The 26,094-nt window shown below is 42.9% G+C and overlaps 1 protein-coding gene across 2 annotated transcripts in view; it reads right to left on the bottom strand.

The window, feature by feature from the left end:
• The window catches only part of cdh4 (cadherin 4, type 1, R-cadherin (retinal)), a 234,093-nt gene that overhangs the window by 11,208 nt on the left and 196,791 nt on the right, over window positions 1-26,094 (bottom strand). The window contains exons 8-15 of one of the 2 annotated variants that reach the window (XM_085455938.1): window positions 24,481-24,653; window positions 16,785-16,922; window positions 10,871-11,056; window positions 10,277-10,530; window positions 6,617-6,768; window positions 2,868-3,104; window positions 1,602-1,835; window positions 1,345-1,484 (exon numbers count right to left, since the gene is read on the bottom strand). In XM_085455938.1, coding sequence (XP_085312064.1) covers window positions 1,345-1,484; window positions 1,602-1,835; window positions 2,868-3,104; window positions 6,617-6,768; window positions 10,277-10,530; window positions 10,871-11,056; window positions 16,785-16,922; window positions 24,481-24,653 — 1,514 coding nt within the window. The remainder of the gene's footprint in view (window positions 1-1,344; window positions 1,485-1,601; window positions 1,836-2,867; window positions 3,105-6,616; window positions 6,769-10,276; window positions 10,531-10,870; window positions 11,057-16,784; window positions 16,923-24,480; window positions 24,654-26,094) is intronic. The other variant, XM_085455939.1, reaches the window with a different exon arrangement.

Raw genomic sequence — 26,094 nt, 5'->3', positions numbered from 1 at the left:
TTGACATTTCAATCCTGACGATTCTGATGGTTCAGATGGAAAATCAACATCTGTTCAATGTCTCCTTAGTACTTAAAAAATGCTCTGCTGTGTCATTAACTTCCTTGTCATTATAGTCAGCTCAAAGATTGTGTGCCAGGAGCTTCATGGCAGTGTTCTGCTCTGTCGAGGAGTGGAGGGGTTGTAGGTGTGGGTGGTTGGGTAGGCGCTCTGTGTGGTTAGGCTTTCCTGTGTGTGCCCTGGCACCCTCACTGTGCCGGCTGGTGTCATTCCTGGGCTTTTGGTCTATTTGCTGTCTCCCAGCTCCTGAAGAGCTGTGGACTCCTCCTCCTGGCTGTCCGTGCTGCCTGAGTGGGACTGGGATGGGCTATCTGGCATCTGCTGGGTCTCGGTGGGGCCTCGGGCATTGGTGGAGGCATGTTCCTTCTTCCTGCATGTTTCTGGCTCGGCACACTGGTGTCCGCCACAGCTTAGTGCAGAGTTAGTATAGTTTTGTATTTTCTGATGAGTTTTTAATTTCTATTTAATTTTGACTTTTTGTTTTTTTTGGATCACTGTTGTTGCCTGTTGTTGTGTCCGTTTATTTGTCTAACCCTGCTGAAGTATTTGGTTTCTAGGTTTCATTTTGCTCTCTTTGAAGAGAGGTGAATGTTGGGTGGCGAAATAGAACAGCAACATAGAGACCTCTGATTGTAAATATTATTACTTATATTTTCATGAAAACCACAACTTAATTATTCTTGCAAATGTTTTACTGGAAAAAATGCCAAATGTTTGCAGGGTTTAACCTCAAGTATGAATGCTTATCTTTCTTATGCATGAATGCATGATTTCACAGAATATTTTATTGCCCAGTCATGCTGAAATAACATGAATATTCTGAATCTGTGGTAAATATTCAGCTGTGTGTTGTAATTGTGACTACCTTTCCCTGTTTTCTGACATTTGCTAGACAACGCTATTAATGATTTAATCAATAAGGCAGGACACAGGATGTACACTCAGTTGCTGTGAATCCACTGGACAATTATCTACGCTGTTCTCAAACAGATGCAACTGGACATCACACAGTCTTTGTACTGTGGAGCTGGCAGGTTAAACACTGTTTAATGTCTGATCTGACTGCAGTGGACATATGCACCTCCTTAGTGTAATGTCTAAGGGCTTCTGCACATGCATGAACAGGTCTAGAGCTTGTTTCACTTGTTACTTGTCAATGCACTGTAGAGACCAAAGAAATTTCCCATGTGTAAAGTCAGATAATATAACAATACATTTCAGAGGATTTTAAGTCAGTAAACACCATCACTAAACAAAAAGCTGAAAATTCATGTTTCACAGTACCTGGTCCTCCTCTCCTCCTCCCTCTTCATCATACTTGAGGATGTTGTCCCTGACGTCATCCTCAGGGTCAATCAGCAGGGGCTTCGCTTGCCGCTCCTTTTCCCTGCGCTTCATCCACACCACAAACAGCAGAACCATGCCTACAATAAAAAAGATTATTTTAAAACGAAGAACAGCAACTGTTTGCCAATAATTAACGTTGATTTTTGTTAAAACCATGCAGCTCTCAAAGATCAGACAGTATTTGTTGTACTCACTGAGTAGTATGATGATGCAGATGAGTATGGCAATGATGGCCCCAGTGCCAAGGCCAGCAGCTGCCACGGCTCCCGTGGCACTACAGTCCCCATTATCATCACACGGACACACTTTGACCCTGATTACAGAGCGGTTGGACAGTGGAGGGTTTCCCGAGTCTGACACAATTATGGGAATCTCGTACACACTTGCTTCCAGGTAGGGAATCCTAAGCCGCAGCTGAGCATAGTCACCTGCAGAGCAAGAGTTAGCATGTCAAATGTAATAACAGTATAATTAAAAATAAACAAGTGTGGATTGTTTGGAAGGGTTCTTAGGAGAACATGGCAGCACAACTTAGGTTTAATAAACTGAATAAACTACATGACTGGAGATATTTGACCATAATGCACAGTGCAGCACAAACACCTAATGCTGTCGTACTCTCAAGCACGGTGGTGGTGGGGTGATGATTTGTGCTGTTCTGCAGCCTGGGCACCTTGAAGCCACTGAATCAACCATGAATGCCTCTGTATACCAAAGTATTTTAGGCTGCTGCAATGGGCCAAAGTCCACCTTCAACCTGAATATGGAATCTTAGGAGAGCTAAATAAATTCCCCCAAACCTCAATGAACTGAACCAACGATGTAAAGTACACTGGGCCACAGTTCCTCCTTGATGACTGAGACTAATAAAGTCATACAGAAAACGATTACTTTAAGGTATTTTTGCTAAAGGCGATGCTACAAAGTACTGAAACATCTATGTTTTTTTCACAGGAGTGCAACAAATCCTGTGAAAGCTTTCTTTTCCACATGACTGTACATAAAACTGAAATGTACAGCTGTATAACCTACAGCATTTATCACTCAGTCAAGCTAAGACGAGAGCCTCAGCGGGGAAAGAATCCAGGTATGTGATCAGATTTGTCCTCAAGACAACTGCTGTGATACATCCATCTGGGTGGATTAGGTGACAGATTGGATGCTCGGGGGACAGAGAGATGAATGGATCTCATTTGTCACAAACAATAGATCGTACGTCAACAGCGGATGGCACCCGCATCTCTCACTGTGAGCTTCGTGAGACATTTTGTTAAACTTGGACTTCTCTCATAGCTGATAGCGATCCCCCCGATTAATGCTGCCAGTTATTCTGCTGAGAGGTTTATGATTTCATTCAGAATGATGATGTGTCATTTCCCCACAGCACTTAAAAATGAACCTCACAAGGGTCCAGTTCGCGAGACCAAACTTTATTAAACACAGTGTATAATGACTAATACCGCTCAGCCTGGAAATGGTCCAGTTTCGTCGAACGCTTGCAGGAAAAGAAGGCAGCTCGAAGACAAACGGCCCTATGTTGGGGTCGGCATCAGCATCAGAAGCTGTGATGTTGATCCTAGAGTTGGGGCGTGCTCGTTCGCACACTTGTGCCTCCCGGGGTATCAGCACGGGCGCGTTGTCGTTTACGTCGATCAAGTAGATCTGGAGGGTTCCTGTCCCGCTGGCTTGGGGCGAACCTGAGGGGAGGCAAGAAGAAAGAGAGAAGACAGAGAGATCAAAGGAGGAGATGGTGAGATAACAACATAGTAGTGAGGCAGAGCAGTGAAGATGAAATGATTGGAGAAAGAGAACAAAGCCCCCCAAAAAAGGCAGTTTGACGAGAACGCTACAGAAGACGGCAAAACATTCGTTCCATTTTTGCCTCATTTTTCGAGCTGATTCAGGTGTGGAACTGAGAAAATGAGATGGGCGCCAAAGAAACAACAGAAGGAAAAAAACAAGACGTTTTGTTTACAAGTGGGTGAACGTGGAGGGACAATGCTGTATACATCTGTAGTGGAGCACCGAACACCAAACAGCAAATGAAAGGACATATAAATGTTTTAGTCCTTGTATTTCAGAGAAAAGCCGAGGCGAGACTCACATTGGTGGGGAAAGCGCTCACATAAAGATTGCTGTTATCTGCACTCTGGAAAGCCTACTGGGAAACAACTCAAATGCTAACCCCTTCACTGCATCCAGAAGTACAAGCTCATAATAACTTCTTCTGCTTGCCAGACCAGAACAGAACGGAATAAGGTTAGAAGAAATGTTTTTGATGTTTATTGCATTGTTAACAGCAAAAAAAAAAAAAAAACCTTCAATGTGGTTTGATTACAGTACTGCTGTCTTCCTGACTTAGAAATATACTTTTTTTTTTTTGCCACTGTTTCACTTGATTTTGTACAACATGGTGCTGGGAACGAGCACCTCATTGTTTTTCCAAGTGTACTGCTTGCTGTCAAAAAGTCAGATTGATTTTGAAGTTGTGCTGCGGTCCGTCTCAAGCTAGAGCAACTTCAAAAGAGTGAAAATGTGTGTAATGAGGTTGAACTCTAATGTGCACGGTGTTAACTCTCAGACTGTATGTACGGCAACTGTGGCAACAGATTAAAAACGATGCTTACACAGGGCAGCATTGCGTTTGGACATGTGGACATGGTCAAGACGGCCTGCTGAAGCATCAGAATGAGGAGGAAAGGTAATTTAAGCAGGCTGGGTTGAGAGTTTCAGAACGTGCTGATCTCCTGGGATTATACTGCACAACCATTTCTAGGGTTTACAGAGAATGGGCTGAAAAAGCCTAATCACAACCAAGGCATGCAGAACACCACGTTGAACCTGGAAGCAGATGGGCTACAGCAGCAGAAGGTCATTGTACTCAAATGGCCTCCACAGTCACCAGACCTCAGTCCAACAGTTCCCCTATGGAATCTGATGGAACGGGGACTTTACATCATGGATGCTAAATAGATTAAAACGGTTGTGTCGGCAAAAGAAGTTCCAACTGGCTACTAGCATGGTGTACCTAATGAAGAGGCCAATGAATGTAATTTAGTAATGCAATTCTCCATAGCAGTGCAACCCCCAAACTACAGATGAAGGAACCACATGCGACGCTCTGTTAAACAAACAGTAATTTGTTGTGGCCTTGGTATTCAATCGACAGCTTCCTTCTCAGACTTTCAGCGAACTGAACTAAATGACTAAAGCAGTGCTGCATAGAAAGAGTTTACCCCAGCAGTTCATCAGTGCTGTATTTTAACTTTTTTTCCACTGTCAGACAGTAACTTGGTGCATCAACTATGTAAAGGTCTGTTGCTCCGGGCCCCAAGGCTTATCGACCGTCTTGTCTGTTATGATTGGCTGGGTGCTTTGTTGCTTCTTACGCTTCGCTTGAGGAGAATAAGTAAAGAGAATTTCAATCAAAGTGGAATATATCCCCTTGTTGACACTGGACTCTAGAATCGGTAGGCAGTCAACACTTTGAGCTTAAGCTGGTGTGCTTCAGGGCAACCAATCCCTCATTTCTCACTAGAGTAAAAACACCTGGGTCCCTCCTACTTACACCCAGGGCAAGCATCTCTATTTGTAGTGGTTCAGTTCTTTGTCTTCATACATTGTTGCAGCAGCAGAAACAGATACACAGAACCTTCCCTGACAGATCCTTTTTTCTATAAGAGACATGAGCATGAAGGTCACTGCGGCTTTAGATACTTTATACAGTGCAGTGTATGAATCATTCACAATTTATCTGCACTACATACAGCGTCTGGTTGGAAAGTATCACGTATATGGCATATTTAACCCTTACAGCTTCCTTCTAATGATTTTCAGTGCTGCAAATTCACAACAGTTTGCTTGTTTACATGGAGCTTTCATTTGATGTTTGCTCATTTTTAATCACCCGTCGCCCCATGCCCTATGCACATCTACATGACGGTGCAAAGATCTTGAGCCAAACCTCGTTTCTTCATATTTTGCTAGGAAAATTGCACAGTTGTAACAAATCTCAAATTCAACCTAAAGATTACTGACATCCAATACTGATATTTGCACACAGAGATTTCTCTAAATTCTCAGACTCTTGATGATATTACATGCATGTATTGTAAATGATGAGATATTCAAAGTCTTGGATTTTACACTGTGAAACATTATTGTGAAACTGTTCCAGAATTTGCAGATTGGCGAACCTCAGTCATGTTACTGACCTGTTGCCAGTTAACCTGATTAGCTGAAGAACATTACTCCATCTGTTTCTCTTACTACCATCTACTTATTCAGCCTTTTGATCCTCTGTCGCAAGTTTTTGAATTCAAGGTGAGTTAATATTTTTAATGCAGCAGTAATCTGATATCCTTTTTATGTGCTACAATGAAAAAATATGGGTTTATAAGATTTGCAAATCCCTGCATTCTGATTTTATTTCAATTTTACAGAGCATCCCAACATGTTCAGAATTCACTGTGTACCGTGCACTATTCTGTGCTCACCATTTGTTTATTTTTTCCCTATCAAAGTTTAATTTAGATTGCTTTTTCTTAACCATATCCACGGTGTAATAGCAGAGGGCGTCCTGAGGCAAATCTGTGATATTGGGCTATGCAAATAAAATCGACTTGACTTGATTTGAGAGCTGCTTTATGCAAGCCACTGCTAAGACTCTGCAATCACCCTAAACTGTTTTGTCAATAGAAACACCTTCCCGGAAGCCACAGTATAATATAATACAGATGCACCTTAAAGTCTAATCCTAATAATCCCAGTCATAATATCTGATCCCTGCCAAAGAAGGAAGAACTCTGTGTGAGAAAACATTACTTGATTATGCTGTGACCTGTTCGGGTTGATGATGCGTGATAATAAAACCTTTTTGATATTGGGATCACTGGAAACAAGCAAGACTAAAAATCACACTATGAAATGGCCAAAGCTCTAACAGTTCATCCTGATAATATTGACATTTCATTTCCGTCCTTTTAAAATTCTTTGAAATATTCCAGTTAAAACCCCAAATCTAAGCCTATAATTCAGGAACTCTCTGGCCAAATTGCATGGGAATTCATCCAACAGCTACTGAAATATGTGAATGTGAACCAAAGAGGTGGATAAGATTGCAAAAGATGGTTAAAACATGCCACTGCAACCTACTGTTACATACATGCTACTGTAAATCATCACAACTGATACAGTCAGCCTGACTTACCAGACTTACCATTGTCGAATGCCAGGAATGTTGCCTCGTACACATTGTTCTTGACATATATGGACTCCCGGTCAAGCAGGGCCATGGTGGTGATCTGACCATTGGTCCTGTTAATCTTCAGCCAGTTCGCTGGATCTGATAACTTAGAGTACCTGCATGCACAGAGATGGAAAAATAAAGACATGTCATTAAATCCAAAGATAAATACGCACATACAAGAGCCACATAATGACTTTTATACCAACTGTTACTTGAATGCCAGCGGCTCTGAATCTTTTATTTTGTTGATCCAAAGTACCCATTATCAGGTTGAATGTTCATTACCCGAGTAAGCAAAACCAGCCAAGGACCTTTAAAATATTACAGTGACATGGAGAGTGGAACATATGTTCACCGAGCTAATCATAGCTGCAGCTCATTAGCATGAAGACCGATGAAAACCCAAACCCATATGCGGAACAGCCAAGCAGCACTCTTAACAACTTCACAGCTCTTAGTACCCACACAAACGCCACGGCAGCTCTCATCGGAGTCACGGGTTGAAGCGTCCACAAAACTGAAAGTGACAGCTGCACAGCGCAGGAAGTGCCTCAGGTCTAATGAGAAATGGTTAACTCCGGACAAGAAGAACTCTCGCTAGTTGGTACTGTGAATATGTGTGTGTGCACGCACACGTGTGTGTATGCGCGTCAGCATAATGACAGGAATTTGGTGTGAGAGACACAGGAAGAAAAAAAGAGGCGGTGAGAGAGATCAGAGGCTTTTTTTTTTCTGAATAAGCTTAGTTGGTGAAAGGGGGCTTAATTAAAAGAAGTCTGTTGAGAGCTGACACTAGTTAGCCAGAGGCTCACAGGCATCCACAAAACTAACTCCACCTACAGCTAAAGATGCACACAGTTCTGGGCTGGCACACATATGAAACAGATAAATTAGATAAGCAGGAGGACAGGCAGGTGCACTCATTATCATTATGCTTTTTAACAGCTTTTTTATTTTTTCCTTGAGAAAAGCAAACAAGCAAATGAAAATAAACAGAATTTCTAGTCAAAGAAATTGTCATGCTGTGTTAGCCAAGGTGTGATGTTGCCCCGTAGGTTACATTATGGTATTTGCGCAGGATGCCTGGCACGCTCATCTCCTTCCTGTGCCAACAAGATGTCACCTCCAGCTGGCAGAGCGAAATATCTTACTATACTTCATTGGATTTTTTCCTTCTGACAAGAATCACGCCTTAAGCTTTAACCCTAATGTATTAACATAGCTTTACTTAATACCAATTAAACAAAAAGGCGGATAAGATTGTTTCTTTTCCCCAATTTTATAAGGATCACATCACACTGCTGCTGCAGCAGAAAGAGTCATATTACCTCTGTTTGTTATGTGAAAGACATCTGCAGATGACAACTGATTTTTATACCATCCATATCTGTGACTGGCATTGACAGTAGTCTTTTTGCAGCTCTACATCTTCCAAATCCCAAACATGGCTATCAGGATTGCTGTCATGGAACAGCTTGCTCAGAAAATCTCTCACACGGCGCTTGCATTTAAGAGGCATGGAGGATCTAGTCTCAGACGTCATGCACCTTGTTGCAGAATGAAAATGTTAGGATCCTAACTTTCTAGACAGCATAAGATGAATTGATGAAATACACCTTTAAACCTGGAACCAAGCTTTAAACTAAGACATTTATAAGTGAAGATTTAAGGACATATTCTCAGCTGTGAGGACGAATATCTAAAAATCAAAAATAAATACCAGAACACGCTCCCATTAATTTAGCGTTTAGCTACCAGTTAAAGCACATCAAACAACATCATCTGGCAAGCAGACATGGCCTCACATCATCTTCATTTTTCTTTCCTCCCGTGAGGAGAGAAAAAGGCATAACATTCAGAAACATTTGAAAAAACACACAATCTGGCTCCTCTCCCAACCACTGCTCACACAGAGGCCTTTCAGTCATACTTGGCGGTTCCTCCTGTGTACTTTAGCGTGTGGCTGTGTGTCTGCTCTTGCGCATTTCTCTTTCTTTTTTGTACATATTGTGCAGGGGGTTCAAGTGAGGTCACCCAAAAGGAATAAAACAGCAGCGGCGGCAGCAGCAGCATCAGCAGTGCAGACGGGGCTGTCGTGAGCTGAGTGTCTGCTGGCACGCGGCTTTGGAGAAGACAGAAGCTCTGAGCTCCCATCAATAACAGACACGCAGACTGACGGGGAAGAAAGCGACAGGGTCGGTCGGAGCGGGAAGGAGGGCTGGATGAGAGAAAAAAAGGAGCAAAAGGGCAGAACAGCTCAGCCCACTTGGTTTGCATGACATGTCTTTTTAGGAGAGGAAACCTGAGATGTGGCTATTGCTCACTTTTCTGTGCAGTATATATATATAAAAAAAATATATATATATATATATATATATGTGTGTGTGTGTGTGTGTGTGTGTACTTCTCTCACAACCTCCCTCGCTATCAATTCAGTAACATTTCCACTGGGTTTCTCGGTGGAAGTGGCCGTCTTACTGACATTAAGAAAAATCAATCTCTCTCGTTGGAGCTGGCGATGGAGTGGAACAGTGCTGCCGGACCTTAGTGAGCATGTGGGAGTTTCTGTCACATAGGGTCAATGCCTGGATGGCATGATGCCCGCAGTGTGTCATCCCAGTTAGGAAGGATGGAGGGAGGGATCAATGAGGAGGAAGATAGGGATCTAAGCAGGGCAGACAAACAGTGTCCAACTCATTATAGGATGACCTCTTCACACCAGTCGCCTGGCAACAGGGAGGTAACTGGGATGTGGGTGGGGGGGTCAGTTGAGAATGTCACCGAAGAGGCATAAACTGTGAAGAAAGCGATCGGCTCTGATTAAACAGTGGTGACAGAGAAGACACCTACACAGTGTAGGCAAAATATTGGAGATTTACATGAATATCAAGTACTCCCTCAGTCTATTGTACAAGACTTGGACACAACTCCATATATTCTGAATCTGCTTATATCCCTGGCTTTGAATATACTATATAGAAAAGTTTTCTTTTCGGTTTGTTTTTGCAACTTCATAGTGGTTAGGTCGGAAAATGCATTTTATTGGGTTTTAGATGCACAAGCACAGATTTATAAACTTACAAGACACTTTCCATCCGTCTACAGCCAAATAAGACGCACAAGCTAAAATAGCTCAGTTGAAAGAGCGTCAGCCTAAAAGTACCTGTTTTTGATCCTGGATTTTAGCAGCATGTGGACTTTTTTTGGGGCACCTGTGGAATCCTGAGGTGCTTCCTGATGCATCCATTGCAGTGTATTTGTGCATGTGTGCGTGTGTTAGTGCTCAGATGTAGGTAAAAGCATTGTGTGTCCAACTGGGTGAATGAGACAGTAAAAAACTCTGAGTTCCCAACGTGAGTAGAAAGGGTATACAAAAGCACCAGTCCATTTTGTCCCACTTTGTAGTTCTTACATCCTGCATGGAGTTTAATGAAATTCTTAAACAAATAATTTTTCGGTGTTTTTTCATACATAGGTTGATGTGGTAACGGGCTAAAAACCGGGGGAATAAATAGCAATAAAAACAAAAGAAATAAACAAGTACTAAATATTGGCATCAGTGCAGAATTTGACATAATTTAAGCATTTTAAGCTAAAGCGATGTTCTTTAAAGTGCGATACCTGACAGTCTGGTGAATAAAGTGGTCCGGGTCTTGAGCCGCAAACACGGTAAGAGTGGTCCCTGCTGGCACACCTTCTTCAAAGCGAATCATTTTTGGGTTGACGGGGAAGACAGGCGGCTCATTCACATCCTGCACAGAGATGGTTACACCTGCTGTGGACTGAAGCGAGGACTGGATGCCACTGGCCAAGTGGGCCTGGTTGGACACGACCACAGTTAGCATGAAGGCACGATTCATCTCAAAATCCACGGGCTACAGAAAAAAACAGAGACGGGAGAGAGACGGAAGGGAGAAAGCGATACAGAAAAGTTAATGATGAGCGATTGGGGGAAAATGAGCGTGGCTGATTGCAAAATTAGTTCTAATTTTTAACCAATTTAAGAAATGACATATAATTAAGCGAAAAACAATGCGCAACTATAGTCCTCAGTCTGGCACTTCACAGCATCTGGCACTTCACAGCAGGTGGAACGGTACAAGATGCGGAGCTGAATAATAAAGGGAACGACTGTATGGCTCCGTTTTGAAGAATTATCAAACATTCGGCACATCAATCAGGGCGGCGTGCAGAGAAAGGAGGCTTATTTTTTACCTTGACCACTGTCACCATGCCCTCATTTGTGATGGGATTGGTGCGGATGGTGAAGTGTCCAGATGGGTCTCCGCTGACAATGCGATAGACTGCATTCCAGTTAGGACTGTGGGGCTGATCCCGGTCCACCACTGTCAGGTTGGTCACCACCACGTTTACTTTGTTCTCTGGAACCTCCCCGGAAAACTATGCGGGACCAGGAAGGAAAGAAGCACGTGAACCACGAGGGAGGGGAGGATGGCAGAGGAAACATTATGCTAATACTCCTCAAGCAGTCAGCTAATGAATGTTAATAACTTGATTTAGTGAGATTTTAAGCACATTCTGGAGCCATCATCAATCTTTTAGCATTTTACATAATTGTTATTATGAAAACAAACTGCTTTTAGGGTCAAGCCAATAATGCTCATTACATTAAAACATGAACTGAAAGTGGAAGCAAAACAAATGGGGGGGAATTAGAAAGACAACATAGGGGAAAAGAAAAAGATAAACCAGGAGACATATTTGTTTAAATGTGGTTAATAGAGAATCATATCTTCCATTATGTTAATGCAGTCCCGTATTCCTCCCAACGCTTGCTCGTATGAAACTCTTTATTTAAACTAATGGATTTGTTCAATTAAGTGTTTACCCATTCAATTTAGATTCTGTGCATTCACCAAATCTAGGTCTTAATAAGCAATTAGATAAGTACTGTAATTAAAGCAGCAGTAGGAATAATCTTTGGCTAATGATCTTCATTATATTGCAATCTGAAACAACTCCCCTCTGAACTAACTCTGGAGGAAACTTGGTGACAGCTGCAGAGCCGAAAGAAGACTTTACAGTGCAATAGGATACAGTTCCCCGTCTACTGGGATTGATCTGGCTACTGAGCACACGAAGGTAGTCACACACGCACATGCAGCGAAAGCTCTTATGTCACATGATAATCAGTGTTTCCTCTTGTGAAGCGTTAGCTTGTTTATGGTGTGAGTCTGCCAGCTGCTGTTCATTTTAATGGCTTCATCATCGTGGGATTAAAGCAGCATCCAAACCAACAGATTCCTCTTTTCCACTCCCTCCCACCCTCCTTGCTTCCTCTTCTCCTGTTCCCCCTGCTGGGCTGATAAGCACAAAACAAATTAAATATGCACTCTGAGTCCCCGGTGTATGGGCTCCTCTATTTTCACCCTGGGCTTTAGCCTAAACGCCACCACAAACCTTCCAAGCTTGTTTGGCCACGCTGTCAGAGCGCCAAATGGAATATGCTCCCTTGGAGGCATGCACAATGCTCCTGACTATAGAGGATGGCCCATTCTAAATGGCCACTCTCCGAGATGCAATGTGGCCCTATTGATAAGCCACGAGAGACACAGACTCGAGAGTTTCCGTAGGATTTTTTTCTTTTTGAGTTACAAGGAAAAGAAGTTATGATACTTTTATTTCAGTTATAGAATAAAAGGCTTTTGTTGGTGTAACTAATTCTGGCTTCATAAGGATTCACACACAAACTTCATTTGCTCTTTCTTTTTAAACATGAATTATTCTTAGAGGCTGATCTTTTGAAGCCGTGACTATTTTGGCTTAAAAGCAAGATAGGCCACTTCGGCTACGAGTGACAGTTAGCGGGATGAAGGTGAATACTGAAACATCTACAGGTGTAAATTATGACTCACACAGTTTATCCAAACCGTTTGCATTCTGGCTGCATGAAAGATTTATAGTCAATAGCTGTGCACTACATCCTCTGATTTTAGGCTAATATGCTTACATTAATACGTTTAGCTCAGAATAAAAGTAAGTCTAATGGCTCAGCAACCTATTATTTCTAACAACAATAGCCAATCCTATCTTTTATTAAGCTCTTACCCAGTATGAGACATCCTTTATATCACGGCTAAACAGCGATGTAGTGTTTATCACAGGGATTGAACTACGTATTCGGTTCCTGTCCTTCTCTTTGTGCTCTCCCTTTGCTTGTCAGGAAAACAATGAAGAAAACGTAATGATGGACGGGCTAAATTTACAACCATTCTTGGACTCACACATCAGCTGTACAAGTTGTTAATAAGCATACTTTTTTTCTTTAATTCATATTTTCTTTTAAATGTTGTGTACTATACAAACATTTAATGTGGTAGTACAGTATATAGTGAAAATGCAAAAACCTGACATTTTAAAGTTACAATGTGTAAAATTGTCAGTAGATTGCAGATTGCATAATCCTAGCTACGTGCTACAGGGAAAATGTGTTTTAGGCAGCCAAGAGAGATCATAAACATTAAAATAGTTAGACTATAACCTACAATGGCCGTGGCCACCCAGCGTGTGTCTGCTACTGCTTGGAAGGCTCTCATTCAACCATTTACCACAGCTATCAGTGCTCAGTGAGAAGCCTCCACGTCTGTTTCCTCTGGAAGAAGCTAGAAAACTTAAAAATAAAGCAGGTATGATCCTTCATATCTTAAGTTTGAAGGTGCAGGCACGAATTTTAACGTCCCTCCACGGTATGTGAGCATCTACAAGTTCTCTTGTTTGGCGTACTACTATGTGGCTGGTCTCTACTCACTTCCATAAACACTATTAGTTAGAAGAGAGATATCCTTGCCAGTGACTATATTCAAATATGTGGGGGAACGTGGTGACTTCCACAGATGACAAACCTGCTACTGCAGTATTTAGTTTTAAAGCTAGAGCAAAACAATACTAAAGAGCTCTTTGTGTCCCTGATGGTGCACTGAAAACAGTTCCAAATACTGATAAGACATGGTATAGTACACATATTACATGACTTAAGACAAAACCCTGGCAGCTATGATCTCGCAAGTACAAATTTATGCTAAAAAAGGTCAAATAAGGGAGCTTTTAGAAATAAACTACTCAGAAAGTGAAGATGTGATGCTACACGTGCTGCAGTCAGTACAGTAGGTAGGCTATGGACTCAGAGCCACTCTGCTTAACAGTTTGTGTGGCAAAACACCCATTTTAAATTGTCCTAAACATACTTAAAAAAAATGTTCTGTAAAATTCACACTTCTCCTAATTATTGTTGAGTCAGTGCTTGATTGTGACTTCACAAGAGTGTACACTTGATTAAATTGTTTGATTAGACCTACTGTGGCAATAGCATTGTCTTTTAGTTCATCACATATTGCCAAACATAGCAGTGACATTACACATTCAGGCACATGTGGTGAAATGAATAAAACATTTTGGTGTTTTTTTTGTTTTGGTTTTTTTTCCAAATTAGATGCAGTATATCGGCTTGGTTTACACCCCCGCAAGCAATTTCACTTAATTAACGTGCTTATGTTTTCTCTATGCCTCCTGCAGAGAGCAATGAATTCTTCTCGGGTCTGTCATAGACAAATAATTACTGAAGCGCTCTAAGTCATGTTGGGAAGCAAAACAAGTAGCAGAGACTGACAATGCAGTGGAAATGGCATCTGTTGGAAAACAACTTCTCTGCTGTGGCTGTTAATGTGTTAATGTGCTGCGCTGATACATTACAGCACTAGAAACACACACCAAAATATGGTGAGCTCAAGCTTTACTGACAAGCTCAGACATATTGTTGCAGTTGTGCAGGAGTGTTGTAGGCAAACTGTGTGTGGATGTTGAGGTGAGAGTCAGGGTTGGGAAACTTTCTAAACGTCAGATCACATCCTCGCTTCAGCAAACTAAAACAAATTCTGGCTTTTTGTAGCCTTTAAATAGTCCAGTCCCTGCTGAGGAAAAACAACATATATCACAGTTTGTATGGGTTAAAAATGTATATACATGGGCTTGCAGTTTTGTGGTAAAGGAGCCAGAACCGCAGACGGGGAGGAGGGGGACGTAGACCCATTATGTGTAGAGCGGCAGCCTCGTTCATTGAGCTCTACCTCTGACAGCTGGGGAGCTCTTATCAGAGCATGCGGCTGGAACTGTACTGGCACGCACGCTGACGACGGCCCCGCTGAGGAGACTGGGATCACAGTGTGTGACACTGACACACTGTTTGCTCTGCCTTTGAGCTTTGCTGAAAACAGCATCTGTCTCTCTTTGGAATCATAGAAATCCAAATGTTTACATAAAGCGCAGCCATGGCCCTGTAGGTCTATCAGACTGTGGTCAGCGTTTGATCCTGTTCCAGTCGTACAGTCATTCGAACTCTTAAAACTAAGCAAATGTACAACTAACAACACAAGCACTTGTTCTAGAAAAGTGGGCCCGCTGTAGCGTGTCTTCCTGTCAGGCCAGTGTGGCGGTGTAAGGGATTGGGGGTGGATGCCTGCAGATAAATTCCAACTACACGAGGCAATGTGAGCAGGAAAAGAAAACTGATCTCATTCAGCTCCTTTTCCTGCCTCTCTTTAATCTCCTGTCACTCTCCTGTATTCTGCACCAATTTCTCCTCATAGATCTGTCCTCATCTCAAAGTGTTGTACACGGTCGCATTCCCCTCCTTTTTTTTATGCTTCGGTAGCGCTAACATTTTACGAGCGCTAACGCTGCACTGTGTGGTTGTTGACACTGACCAGACAGTGTGTTTTCAAAACAAAAACGTTTGAACGTACGTTTCCACTTACAGGCTTAACAAACAGCATGTCTATAGAACAGCTGGTTAGCATGGCAACTAAATATATAGCTATTAAAATGTCAGATGAGGGTCGAAAGGCAAAGGATGACACCTTTTGACCCAAAGGTTAGTGTAGAAACTACATGATATGCAGAGAGGGTAGATTAAATTGTTCATATGATGTTCGAGTGAAGTAAGTCAATAATATAGCAATGTTAAATCTCTCGCCACTGCATGTGATTTCATCTCAACAGCTTTGGATCGCGGTTTGAGGAAGGCATCTATCTCAGTCAAGTCGAGCAGCCGCCTTGGGTGGTTGTTACATTTACAAAAGTCTAACTTGTAATTTGAACAAAATAATTTCATGTTTCCGTGGTGAAGGTAACTAAATCATGTAGGATTTGTATGAACTTAATTTGTTCTTGTTGAGATGACATGATACAATCTAGTAAGAGTGGTTAGTTGCTGGACTCATGAAATTCACAAGATCACATGAGATTTCAAACTGCAGGAAAATCACTGGAGTTATAAGAAGCAGACAACATACACCACACATATGTTATCGCTATTTATTGTGGTTTATCATAGCTTTCCTACCAATCCTGGATTGGTGGTGTGGTGGTTAGTGCTGTTGCCTCACAGCAAGAAGGTCCTGGGTTCAAATCTGCAATCTGGCTAGTTTGCACTGGGTTCTCTCTGGTTTCCTCCCACAGTTAAAAATCATGCAGTTATTAGAATTAGGTTGATTGGTGATTCCAAATTGCCCATGAATGCAAATGGTTGTTTGTCTCTATGTGATAGACTGGTGAGCTGTCCAGGGCGTACCCTGCCTCTTAAATCTATCACTTCAGGGTTATGCCCCAGCCCCCCTGCAACTTGGATAAAGATAGGCGGATGGTAGTTGTTGTAAATCCATTTCATTTTTATGTTAACCAGACTCTAGACTTTGTTGAACATTATGTAATATGAAGATAACATGTAGTATTTAAGTGACCAAGTAGTATTGGGGTAAAAGCTATTGACTAGTTTTGGAATAAAATGACGAAATCGTGAACGATTAAAATATTCCAAGAGTTCAACTTACTTCATCTAAACATGTTTCAATCACGTTTAATCAACACAAAATGCACAGGTTTACTGAATATGAATAAGTTGTGTTGATTTAACTAAGTTGTTTAAGTTTCTGCCAAAGCAAAACAGTTGTGTGCAACCGATGTCCATTAATGAATTAAGTAAATCCAACACGGTCTTTTTTTCAGTGTATTCTGCATGAAAACAATAGGACAGAAATAGAATGATATTAAGGCTCATACAACCCCATACAGCAGGCTAGTACAGCTTCAGTCTGCGAGCGCAGACAAGACTCACCGTCCTCACTGTCAGTTCAGGCGGGTTGTCGTTGATGTCTGTAATAGAGATGAGGGCGGTGGCTGTGTTGGAGAGTCCAAAATTCAGGTTGCCCTCCATGTCAGTGGCCTGGACAATAATGGTGTACTGAGAGACTTTCTGTAAAAACAAGCAGGAAAAGACAAACGATAGTCATCAAATCCTTGTACAAACAGAAAGTATTTCTCCATCTCACACTGACACTGGAATGAAAGCCCTCTCAGCTCTTGTACATGCCTGCCCAACTATTTTTTTAAATTTTTTTATTTACAGTAGTTGGTCAGCTGTAAACATTTATTCATTTACTGCTGACCAACTACTGGAACAACTGAGTAGCTGGAGTCTGCTCAAAGACTTTACCTGCTCGATACCAGATAGCGAGTAGCACACATGCACAAACAAAACACACAAAGTTGCAGAAAGGGAGCAATGCGTTGTTAAAAGGCCCATCCATTACTGACTAAAAGTCTTGGCTTTCTGCTGAGAGAATGGAGTTGGATCATCACTCATTTTAATGGTGGTGCTGCCACTTTAAGATGCACCACGGTGCTTTGGATAATACCAGAAGGTGAATGGGCCTTATTTCGTGCGAGCGGGTGTCACCCTAGAGTGCACTGTGGTAAAGACTGCTACAGTACAGTGCAATGACCAGGAAAACAAAAAGAAAACACGAAGCTTTCTTTAGATACAAAAAAAACCCCGCAGAGAGAATACATCCACACTGCAGCGACACTGTCCATGGTGCTGAAAGTTCAGACTGTCCCTAGACTCAGCACTGGAAAGAGGTCTCTGTGTGAGTGTGATTCCACCCTGACAGCATATAAGCCTCTCTGCGTTGTGGCTTTGCAGTCTCTTTCCCTTTTTATGAATCCACTTGGCTCAGGCCTCCATTGTGGGAGGAATGAACGTCAAGGACAGGGCACTGTTCGTTTCACAGGGCCTGCTGTGTTGCTGAAGATCCAGAATGAGTTCTACCAGTGCTCTAATGTTCATTTGTTGCTATGCTACCTTTACAATATGTGCTGAGGAAACAAGTTCTAGCAATTTGATGGCCAGTGGCACTTATGACAGACTCTTTGAGGGAACAAGAACAAACCGAGCCAGAGGCCGTGTAGCTATAGATAATGCAGTTACAGATTTCTGCTTAGAAAGCAGTTTCTTTACTTTTTAATTTCTTTGACTCATGTCCTCCCCACCCCGGTTTATTGTGTGTTCTTTGTTAATGCACACTCCCTGCTTCTTTTGATCTCCTCCTATCTTTTTTTGCTATCTTAGATTGGTGTATTTTTTTCTGTCCCTGCATCTCTGCCAGAATCTCACACTATATCTCTACATTGCCTTCTCTCCCTCCCACTCTTTCTTTTTTCAATAGTGAAGGATGCAGTTGATTTTTAGATCAAAGCATTCAGACCCGTTAAAACAGCCAGCTGGAGTCATTTAGCATCCCTCCAAGTCATTATGAAGTGCACAGACATGTTAATCTGCACCAAACCAAGCCTATTAATGAAAACTCAATACTGGCTGCCCTTTATTAGACTCATAATGAAATATCAATACCATCTCCCCTCATACAGAGCTTCAGTAAATAGAGCATCCAATGAATGTGTCTCTCTGCAGACTCATTTAGATCCGGTCACATACATCAGTCTAGAAATAGCACCAGATGGCTGCAGGAAGCTAATAGGCTTAAGCTTTGATGGACGGTTCTTTCTTGGTCAGGTGAAGAAAAAAAAAGCCTGGACCTGAGCCAGCAGGTGGAGCTCTCAGACAGTAGCGGATGATGCTGATGCACTCTATCCTGCAGGGTTATATCACTCATCTGAGAGTAGCTGTGGGTTTATGGCCCTGCTAGCGCGCACATCCTCATCTGTCCACATCCGCTAACGTTCCAGTGAGTGGGAACAGGTGGGACACTCAGACACTTACACGCTGGGCGTACACACACACACACACACGTAGTCACGCGCACACAGCCAAGCGTTTTCTGCTGTCCAAAAGTGGCTACCCAAAAAAAACAGTAAAAGGCTCTCTAATGAGTCCTATGGAAGCACTGAACAGAAAATCTCTCTGTTAGATTAGAGTCCAACACTGGCAGGAAGTACAGCTTGACCAGCAGCAACAGTCCAGACTTCCTTGCTGTTCTCGAGTGTCACTGACTTAATCTGCAAAAGCTTAAAACCATCAGAGGTCACAGAAACACCTGCACACAGAGCTCCGCCAACAACAACAACACTCAATCCCTTTTTTCACAGGGACCAAATTAGGTAAGTTTACTATATCGGAGCTTGAGGAAAGCAATGGCTTCAGGCTATCAATGTTAGCTACTCAACATATCAAGCCAGGCAGCCATCGGGACAAGTGGAAAAAGCTGGCGGCTCTTAGGAGGCAAATGGTCCAGTGGGGCAATCTTAGCAAGAACAAAGTCGAGGAAAATCCTGGTCAGAACTGGGAAGGCAAGTGGAGAGGAGTGCTCCTCTAGCAACACACACGCAGTAGCGAACTGTCCCTGATCTGAGCGTGCAGTTTCACTCAGACATGCTGTGAAGGCACACTTAAAGAGGGTAAAGAGACCGCAACCAGATGAGTAAAGGACTTGCTTTTGTAAATGCGTCGTTTGCAGATTGTGTTCTGGCTTACCGGGCTCCCAGTGGCCAGGGTCATTAGCTTGTCACTTACAATCTGTCTCAAATGGCCCAGTACACGCCTAAAACTGCGAAAACCAGCTTCTGTCGTCCTTTGACTACTCTCTCCCAGCGACCACCTCAGCAACCCCCTCAGTGTCACTGAACCCCATTACAGTTTCCACTCAGTCCAGCTGACATCAATTAAATTTACACAATTTGATTTGATGCTGTTCGATTCCATTTCATTAGATTTTAGTTGGGTTCAGTTCAATTTGCTCCAGTTCACTTCTCTTACACCGATGCCGCTGAAAATCAGAGAAATCTATAGTTACAAGTAGACGTGCGGAAACTCGCAGTCCACACAGCTACTCTCCATTTTTACATTTTTCCCCTGTTAGTACCAAAAAACATGCATCTTATTCTCTCTTCCTCACTCACATGGAGGTCCCTCGGGTTGGTGTAAGGACAGGAACGGCTCAACACTGGCTTGAAGACACAAGCCAGCTGAGACTCACTGTCAGCAGCACACAGTGCAACACTGACTCAGGTACATGTTGGTACATGTGGGATACAATCTCTAAAGCTACTTGATTAGATATGCCTCCACATTTACGCAATCAGCGCAAATGCTCTGAGTCACAAATATAACAATCTGCCAGACTAAAACAGAGATACTGAGCAAGAGGTTCCGTGAGTTGGGTTGCACAGGAAATCAGTTAAACAAACAGGAACATGATGCACGTGCTATTGCAAAATTTTTGGCTCCAACATGTTATAAACATATAAAAAAAGTTTGGTGGAAATGTCATATTTACGGCTCTTTTTAATCTTATTTCCATGCTTATATCTTGTGTTTTGATTATTTATACTGTTTAGGTTTGTCTCTAATCACCTCTTTGTGCAAACAGGGCAGCTTGACTTAGGTGTGTTTGTGTGCTGAGAGAGTGCTTGTTTAGCTGAACAAAGCTGTGTGTCAACATCAAGGCTCGTAGCCGAATGTGAGAATTCAGTGCAAACTTTGCAAAATCGGATTTGCATATCACTTTCAGTTCGCCTTAGGTGTTTAGCTACACACTTATACCTGTGATCGGCACAGGCAGCGATGCACCCCCAGTGAAAATATCAGTGAGGAGCACGCCATACATGCAACTCAAATTTACCTTCAAGAGAAGGAAAAAGAAAAAGTCATCAAAATCCTCGGGACACATCATCTAGGAAGCATCAACGTCTGTAGTGTGCAAATCCATCTGACGGAGCTTGAGATATTTCATTACATGAGAGAAAACTCTGAGCTGCTGGCAATGCCAGAGAAAATGTCAAGGGATCACCAAAGTCAGTTATCCCAGGAGACAATGGATATTAAAAAGACTTCACAACAATCCATCTAGCAGTTGTCAAGAAATCTCAGTCTGGACCTAAATGGCGTCCTAACAGGCAGTCTGAAAAAGAGAGCAACACTTCCCAGTTTGTACTGGGCAAACACCTTTCATCTGAGTCTAGTCTTTCGGATATTGAGACTGTTTACTGATTCAACAAGAACGGATGTGAGAATATTTGGTTCTCCAATAAATCAGGAAAATCTACGGCCGGGAAATACAGAAACATTGTGGTGTGCAGGATATTGTTGACATCAACTAAACGTATTATTTAGTACAGGTTTAGCTAAAGATATTATGCACAGACTTTAAGATGTGAGGCCTTTGGGCTTTTCCTCTCTCAAATCATACTTTCATGGGGCAATTATTGGAATTCCTTATAATGTGTTAATATGCGCTGGGATGCTTCTCAGTCTCTCTAGTCCTCTTCTACCAATTGCAGCATTATATGGAAACAGAGAAACTGCATTTCTATTTCTCTCAAACGCCTTTTCTGTCTGCTTACAACCTGACTTTTTGGGGTAATGTGAGCTATATTGTACAGATGTGTAGGCCAGTGAGATTTAGAGATTTATCTCTAATAAAATTACCAAGACACGACAAGTCCTGACAGAAGACTAGAGAAGCAAAGAATTGACAAATGTGGCCCAGTTCAGCACCGTGTTGCTCCACATAATAAAGCAGATAGTGAGCGGACCTGTTCTTGATTGAATGTTGACTACAAACTGTCAACATCTCCCTACAGGCATCAATACTTTTCATTCAGCATCCAGCTCACAATCCTCCGATGGCTTCACTTTCTGGAGCTCCAGAGCAAGAAGGTGAATTAACATAACTCAGCAACTCAGAGGCGATAAAGCTGCGGGACTATATCGGATGCCAGTTCTCAGCCTACATCCCCAGTTGGGCTTTGCAGATCCTAATGGAGCCAGGCTGTGGGCACTCATGTCCTTGAGGCAGTCCAGGCGATGTCCTAATCGACGTTGAGACGGTCCAATGTTGAGCTGGCATCTGGCAACTCAGCACCATGCCACACCAGACTGTTCCAACCCAGGGCTCATGGGAGACTGAGACAGCCTGGGGTAATGAAAGGAAACAGCTACGCCTGCCAGAGGAACTGAAGCCACGGGGAGAGGGCGCAAAGGGAGAGTGTCCGTGCCAGCTGTGGCACTCTGAAATGGCCCACTCTGCTACCTGCTGCATCCGAGCTGCACTTCATTAGAAGACTGTTTCTTCATCCATATTTTTTTTAGAACAGCATGCATGTACGAAACTGCAAGTGCCTTAAACCCAGTGGACGATGACATAAAAACATTTGTGCTTACTGTATTTATATTTAGCTCATGAGCCTGTGGGCAGGAGTGTGTGGAGGGTTAAGGGTTGTTGTGAGTGAGGCAGAATAATTGGAGTAAAGCGGTGTCAGAGGCAGGTGATACCGAGCTAACCTCCCGTTCTCCTCAACACGAGCCGCCGCTTCACCTTTTAATTAGCACATGAATATCCTAATTAGATGCCAGAACCAGGGAAGAAGATTAGTTAAAGCGCGAGAAATGAGAATGAGAAATGGGCGGGGATATGCGCTGCGCAAACTGTTTATTCACTGTCAATACAAGTAGTATGAATGCCCATGACTCTGCATAACATCAGGTGCCTATACCACACTGGTTGCTCAGACCCCCCCGTGCAACACCTGGGATCTCATTCTTCTGCTTTCGCTGCTCCTCCTTACTCGGTATGAGCGGCATTGCCTATTTACGACACGGGTGTATGCGCGCGTGTGCCCATGTGTCTGTGCTTGTTTGTGTTGATGACCTTGACAGCAGGTGGGTGAACTCCCAGGTGTGTCCTAGTTTTTTGTGGGAGGATCACAGGCAGGTGGGACTGTGCCTGGCTTGATGTGTCCAGATTAATGAGCTTTCCCTCACTCACATCAGCTGCTACTGCCGCAGCCTGGGCCAAGTTGGAAACAGGGACACAGACCTGGCCCGCATTCACTAGACTCATTTATATTGTCCCACAAATGTGCCACGCTATCATGCCATGCCAGCTCCATATAAAAATTGGATAAGGAAGAAGCATTGATGTATTGTCTCTTCTGTTATCAAAACCTGCTTCTGTTCTTGATATTTTAGCCATAATTATTCTCTAAATACGCTTGCTGTACTGCTGGTAAAATCCTGTTTTTCATTCTCAATGTATTGGCTGGCCAGGTTTAGCGCTGAGCGGGACCGGTGGGATTTCTCAGAATATAAACATTATGAGACACACTCAGTGGTGCTTTTATGCCGGCAATAAAATCAGCCAACTAAGTTATGGGGATGAGATTATCCCCCATAATGAAGGCATATGAATTTGAATGCTTTTGCCGATTTTTAGCACCGGTGTAGGGGATAGGTTTGAGCATTTGTGTTTGAGACAGTGTCTGCAACACGAAACGCCTGATAAAACGTGGCTGCCCATAGTAACCCGGTGTTGGGAAAAAACAAAAGTTCACCCCCGGTGACCTTTCTCATTAGCAGGATAAGATGGAGGATAGCGCTGTGGTTTCGGTGGTGTGTGGGTTGGCAAAGTACCACAGCGAGCAACAGACACGGCAACAGCGGATGAGGCAAACGAAGGCAATGAAAAGAACACTCCTGCGACCTCGTCAGCAGAGAGGTGCTGGATTTACGCGCCCATTATGCCTGCCCTGCTCTGCGTGCTGAGATACTTGCCGGTCATTTTTATTTACACACAATAAGCAGAAACGCAAATGAATCAAAATTAATGAGGTAATTTTGTGCTCGGTTTGACATTTGTGAAAGGGGGAATGCGGCTGACTTGTTTTTTTTTTTTTTTAAAGGCTTTGTTATAATCTGCGATTAAAATTAGATTTTGGGAATTTGCAGGTGGATTTATTTATTCGGGTCTTTATACATTTGTTTGTTTCAGAAAAAAAGCATAGTATGCATATAGAAGTCAAGGAAGCTCATTGTAAAAGTTAAGCAACTGTTAAACAACTAGTAAAGTCTAGTATGAACTTGTGCAAATCTGGATTAAACAATTGGCAAAATGGGATAACGTAGGTCTCGCCTAGGCCTGCATTAAACAACAAAGCCGCTTACCTTGCTATGTGGACTGAGTCTAGATCACACACTAAATGCCATTAAAAGTTGGGGATGGGATTATACTGCCTTACAAAAATGCACACAGACAGGAGGGGATGGTTGCCTTTCTTATTGCGCTATTTTTTAATGTGCTGCAATGTGCTGGAGGAAGCACACACAGTCGGTGCCCTTGTAATATAATGGCTGCCTGCCACAACAAAGTGGAGGGCAAAAGGACATCCGCACAGAGCACTGTGTACACACTGATAAACTTTACATTACATGCACCCCAGTGGGCACCTCGTGTGCTCGCGAATGCTGAATCTTTATTACGTTGCTGTAATAAGTAGTGATAGTCTAATTTCGAGGCCCATCACTGTTCTGGGACTGTTTTTGATGAACACACAGAAAATTAGGTAGAAAAACAGATAAAGTAACAACATTTTATTCTTTAGTAGTATATAAGAATGTGACTAAACATGGATAACATAACCGAACCTTCATAATTGTTTTATTGCGTGGACACAAATGAGATGCAGAGTGAATCCTCGATGTAAGTAACGGGAGCACAGAACGCACAGCTTACACTGACCTCTCTGTCCAGGCCGGCTGCCACCGTAACAATGTCTCCAGTCTCACTGTTGATGGTGAACATGTTGGGGATGGGGCTGTGGGGGCTCTGGGAGAGGATGCGGTAGCGCACCATGCCGTTCGCTGTGGTGGAGTCGTCCGAGTCTGTGGCGGTAACCTGCATCACAGACGAGCCTGCGGAGAGAAAGATTCAAAACTGTAGCGGATATACGCGTTATGCTGGCTTGACTAGAAGAGGTCAGGCTGGGAAAAAGAAAAAGTAAGCAGGCATACATTAAAATAAAATTTTTAAAAAAAGGGCTTTTCAAGTGCCTTTGTTTGTTAAAGATTTTTTCTGAAGTATCAAAGAGAAGGAAGTCGGGCGTGTGAAGACTCAGAAGACACAAAAACTTGAAACAAGTCAATCAAGACTTTCCAAATTGCTGTGGCGTACTGTTCTTTGGCAAACATCTTTTAGAGTCAGAGCTATTACAGAGCACAGCACAAACACACAAACAAAACCTGTTAAATAAGCTCCCATTTTAAAGCTGCGCTGTTTGGTGGTCTATATATTTCAAACTAGCGGGGCAAAGTTTCCACCTCTGCAGAGTCCATTTAGTAATGAGCACCGGGTCTTCTGCTACTTCCACCATCCATTATTTCAGCCTTCGGCAGCGCTGTCGCTGCCCTTAATGCTTCAATACACTCTCCCTATTTGTCTTAGAATCACAGATAAACACTGCCATTTAAGCCAGACAGCACAGAGGTAGAGAGGCAGAGGGAGTGCTCACGAGGATGTGTGCAGGAAGGGTGTGTGTGAGCCCACAGTTCCTTCCAGGCACACGTATGCATTAGTATGCATGTGCGTGTTTGTGTCCTCTCAGCATGTTTCAGGGTGAGAGGCCCTGTGTCCCTGCATCTTCCCCGAGCAGAATTATTGATTTGCACGAGTTTGTCAGCTGGGCTCACAAATGTGACCAGGCAATTAGGAGCACTTGGTGCTGGAAAGAGGAGAGATCACCTCGCCTCCCTCTCAGGGTTCTGTGAAAATGTCACTTTCCATCAGGCAGCCATTTACAGGCTGCTGCTGCTGCCGTTGCTGCTGCCGCTGAGAGAGAAAAAAAAGGCTGTCAGCTTGCAGGAGGAGGAAAGCAGAGAGAAGAGATGGCTGAAACACAAACATGGTTAAATGAGAAGAGCGTGTAAGTAGTGGAAAACACAAAGTGAGGAGGAGCTGAAGCGTTAAAAGAAATGAAGGAAGAGTGGTGATGCGTTTGGCGTGATGCACGCGGCCTAATTTATTGACTTAATATTCATTTAGATTCTTTTAAAAACATGCCACTGCTTTCATGTGAGGGGGATCAAAAAAGTAGCTTAGCGACTAATCTTACCTCAGTGGGTTTGGTGGTGGGTGGTCGGTGCCGTGCTGAGCAGGCACTTAATCACAAATGTTCAACTGTCATATCAAAAGTGAATCAAACTGGTCACGTGTCACGTATGTTCTAAAGCAGAAGTAGAAACACCAAGCTTGACTTGGACTCTTTCCAAAGCATAAATTTAAATGTTTCAGCTGAAGCTGGGAAGCCGCCGGATCGGTGGCAGATTCAGCGGTCCCCTGTGGGTCTGAGCCGTTACA

This window comes from Copadichromis virginalis, linkage group LG5 (genome assembly GCF_057382275.1).
Source record: "Copadichromis virginalis isolate Kocher_CV1m ecotype Utaka linkage group LG5, C_Virginalis_male_GT1.1, whole genome shotgun sequence".
Classification (NCBI taxonomy): Eukaryota; Metazoa; Chordata; class Actinopteri; order Cichliformes; family Cichlidae; genus Copadichromis; species Copadichromis virginalis.
This window is presented reverse-complemented; position numbering and strand designations above follow the sequence as displayed.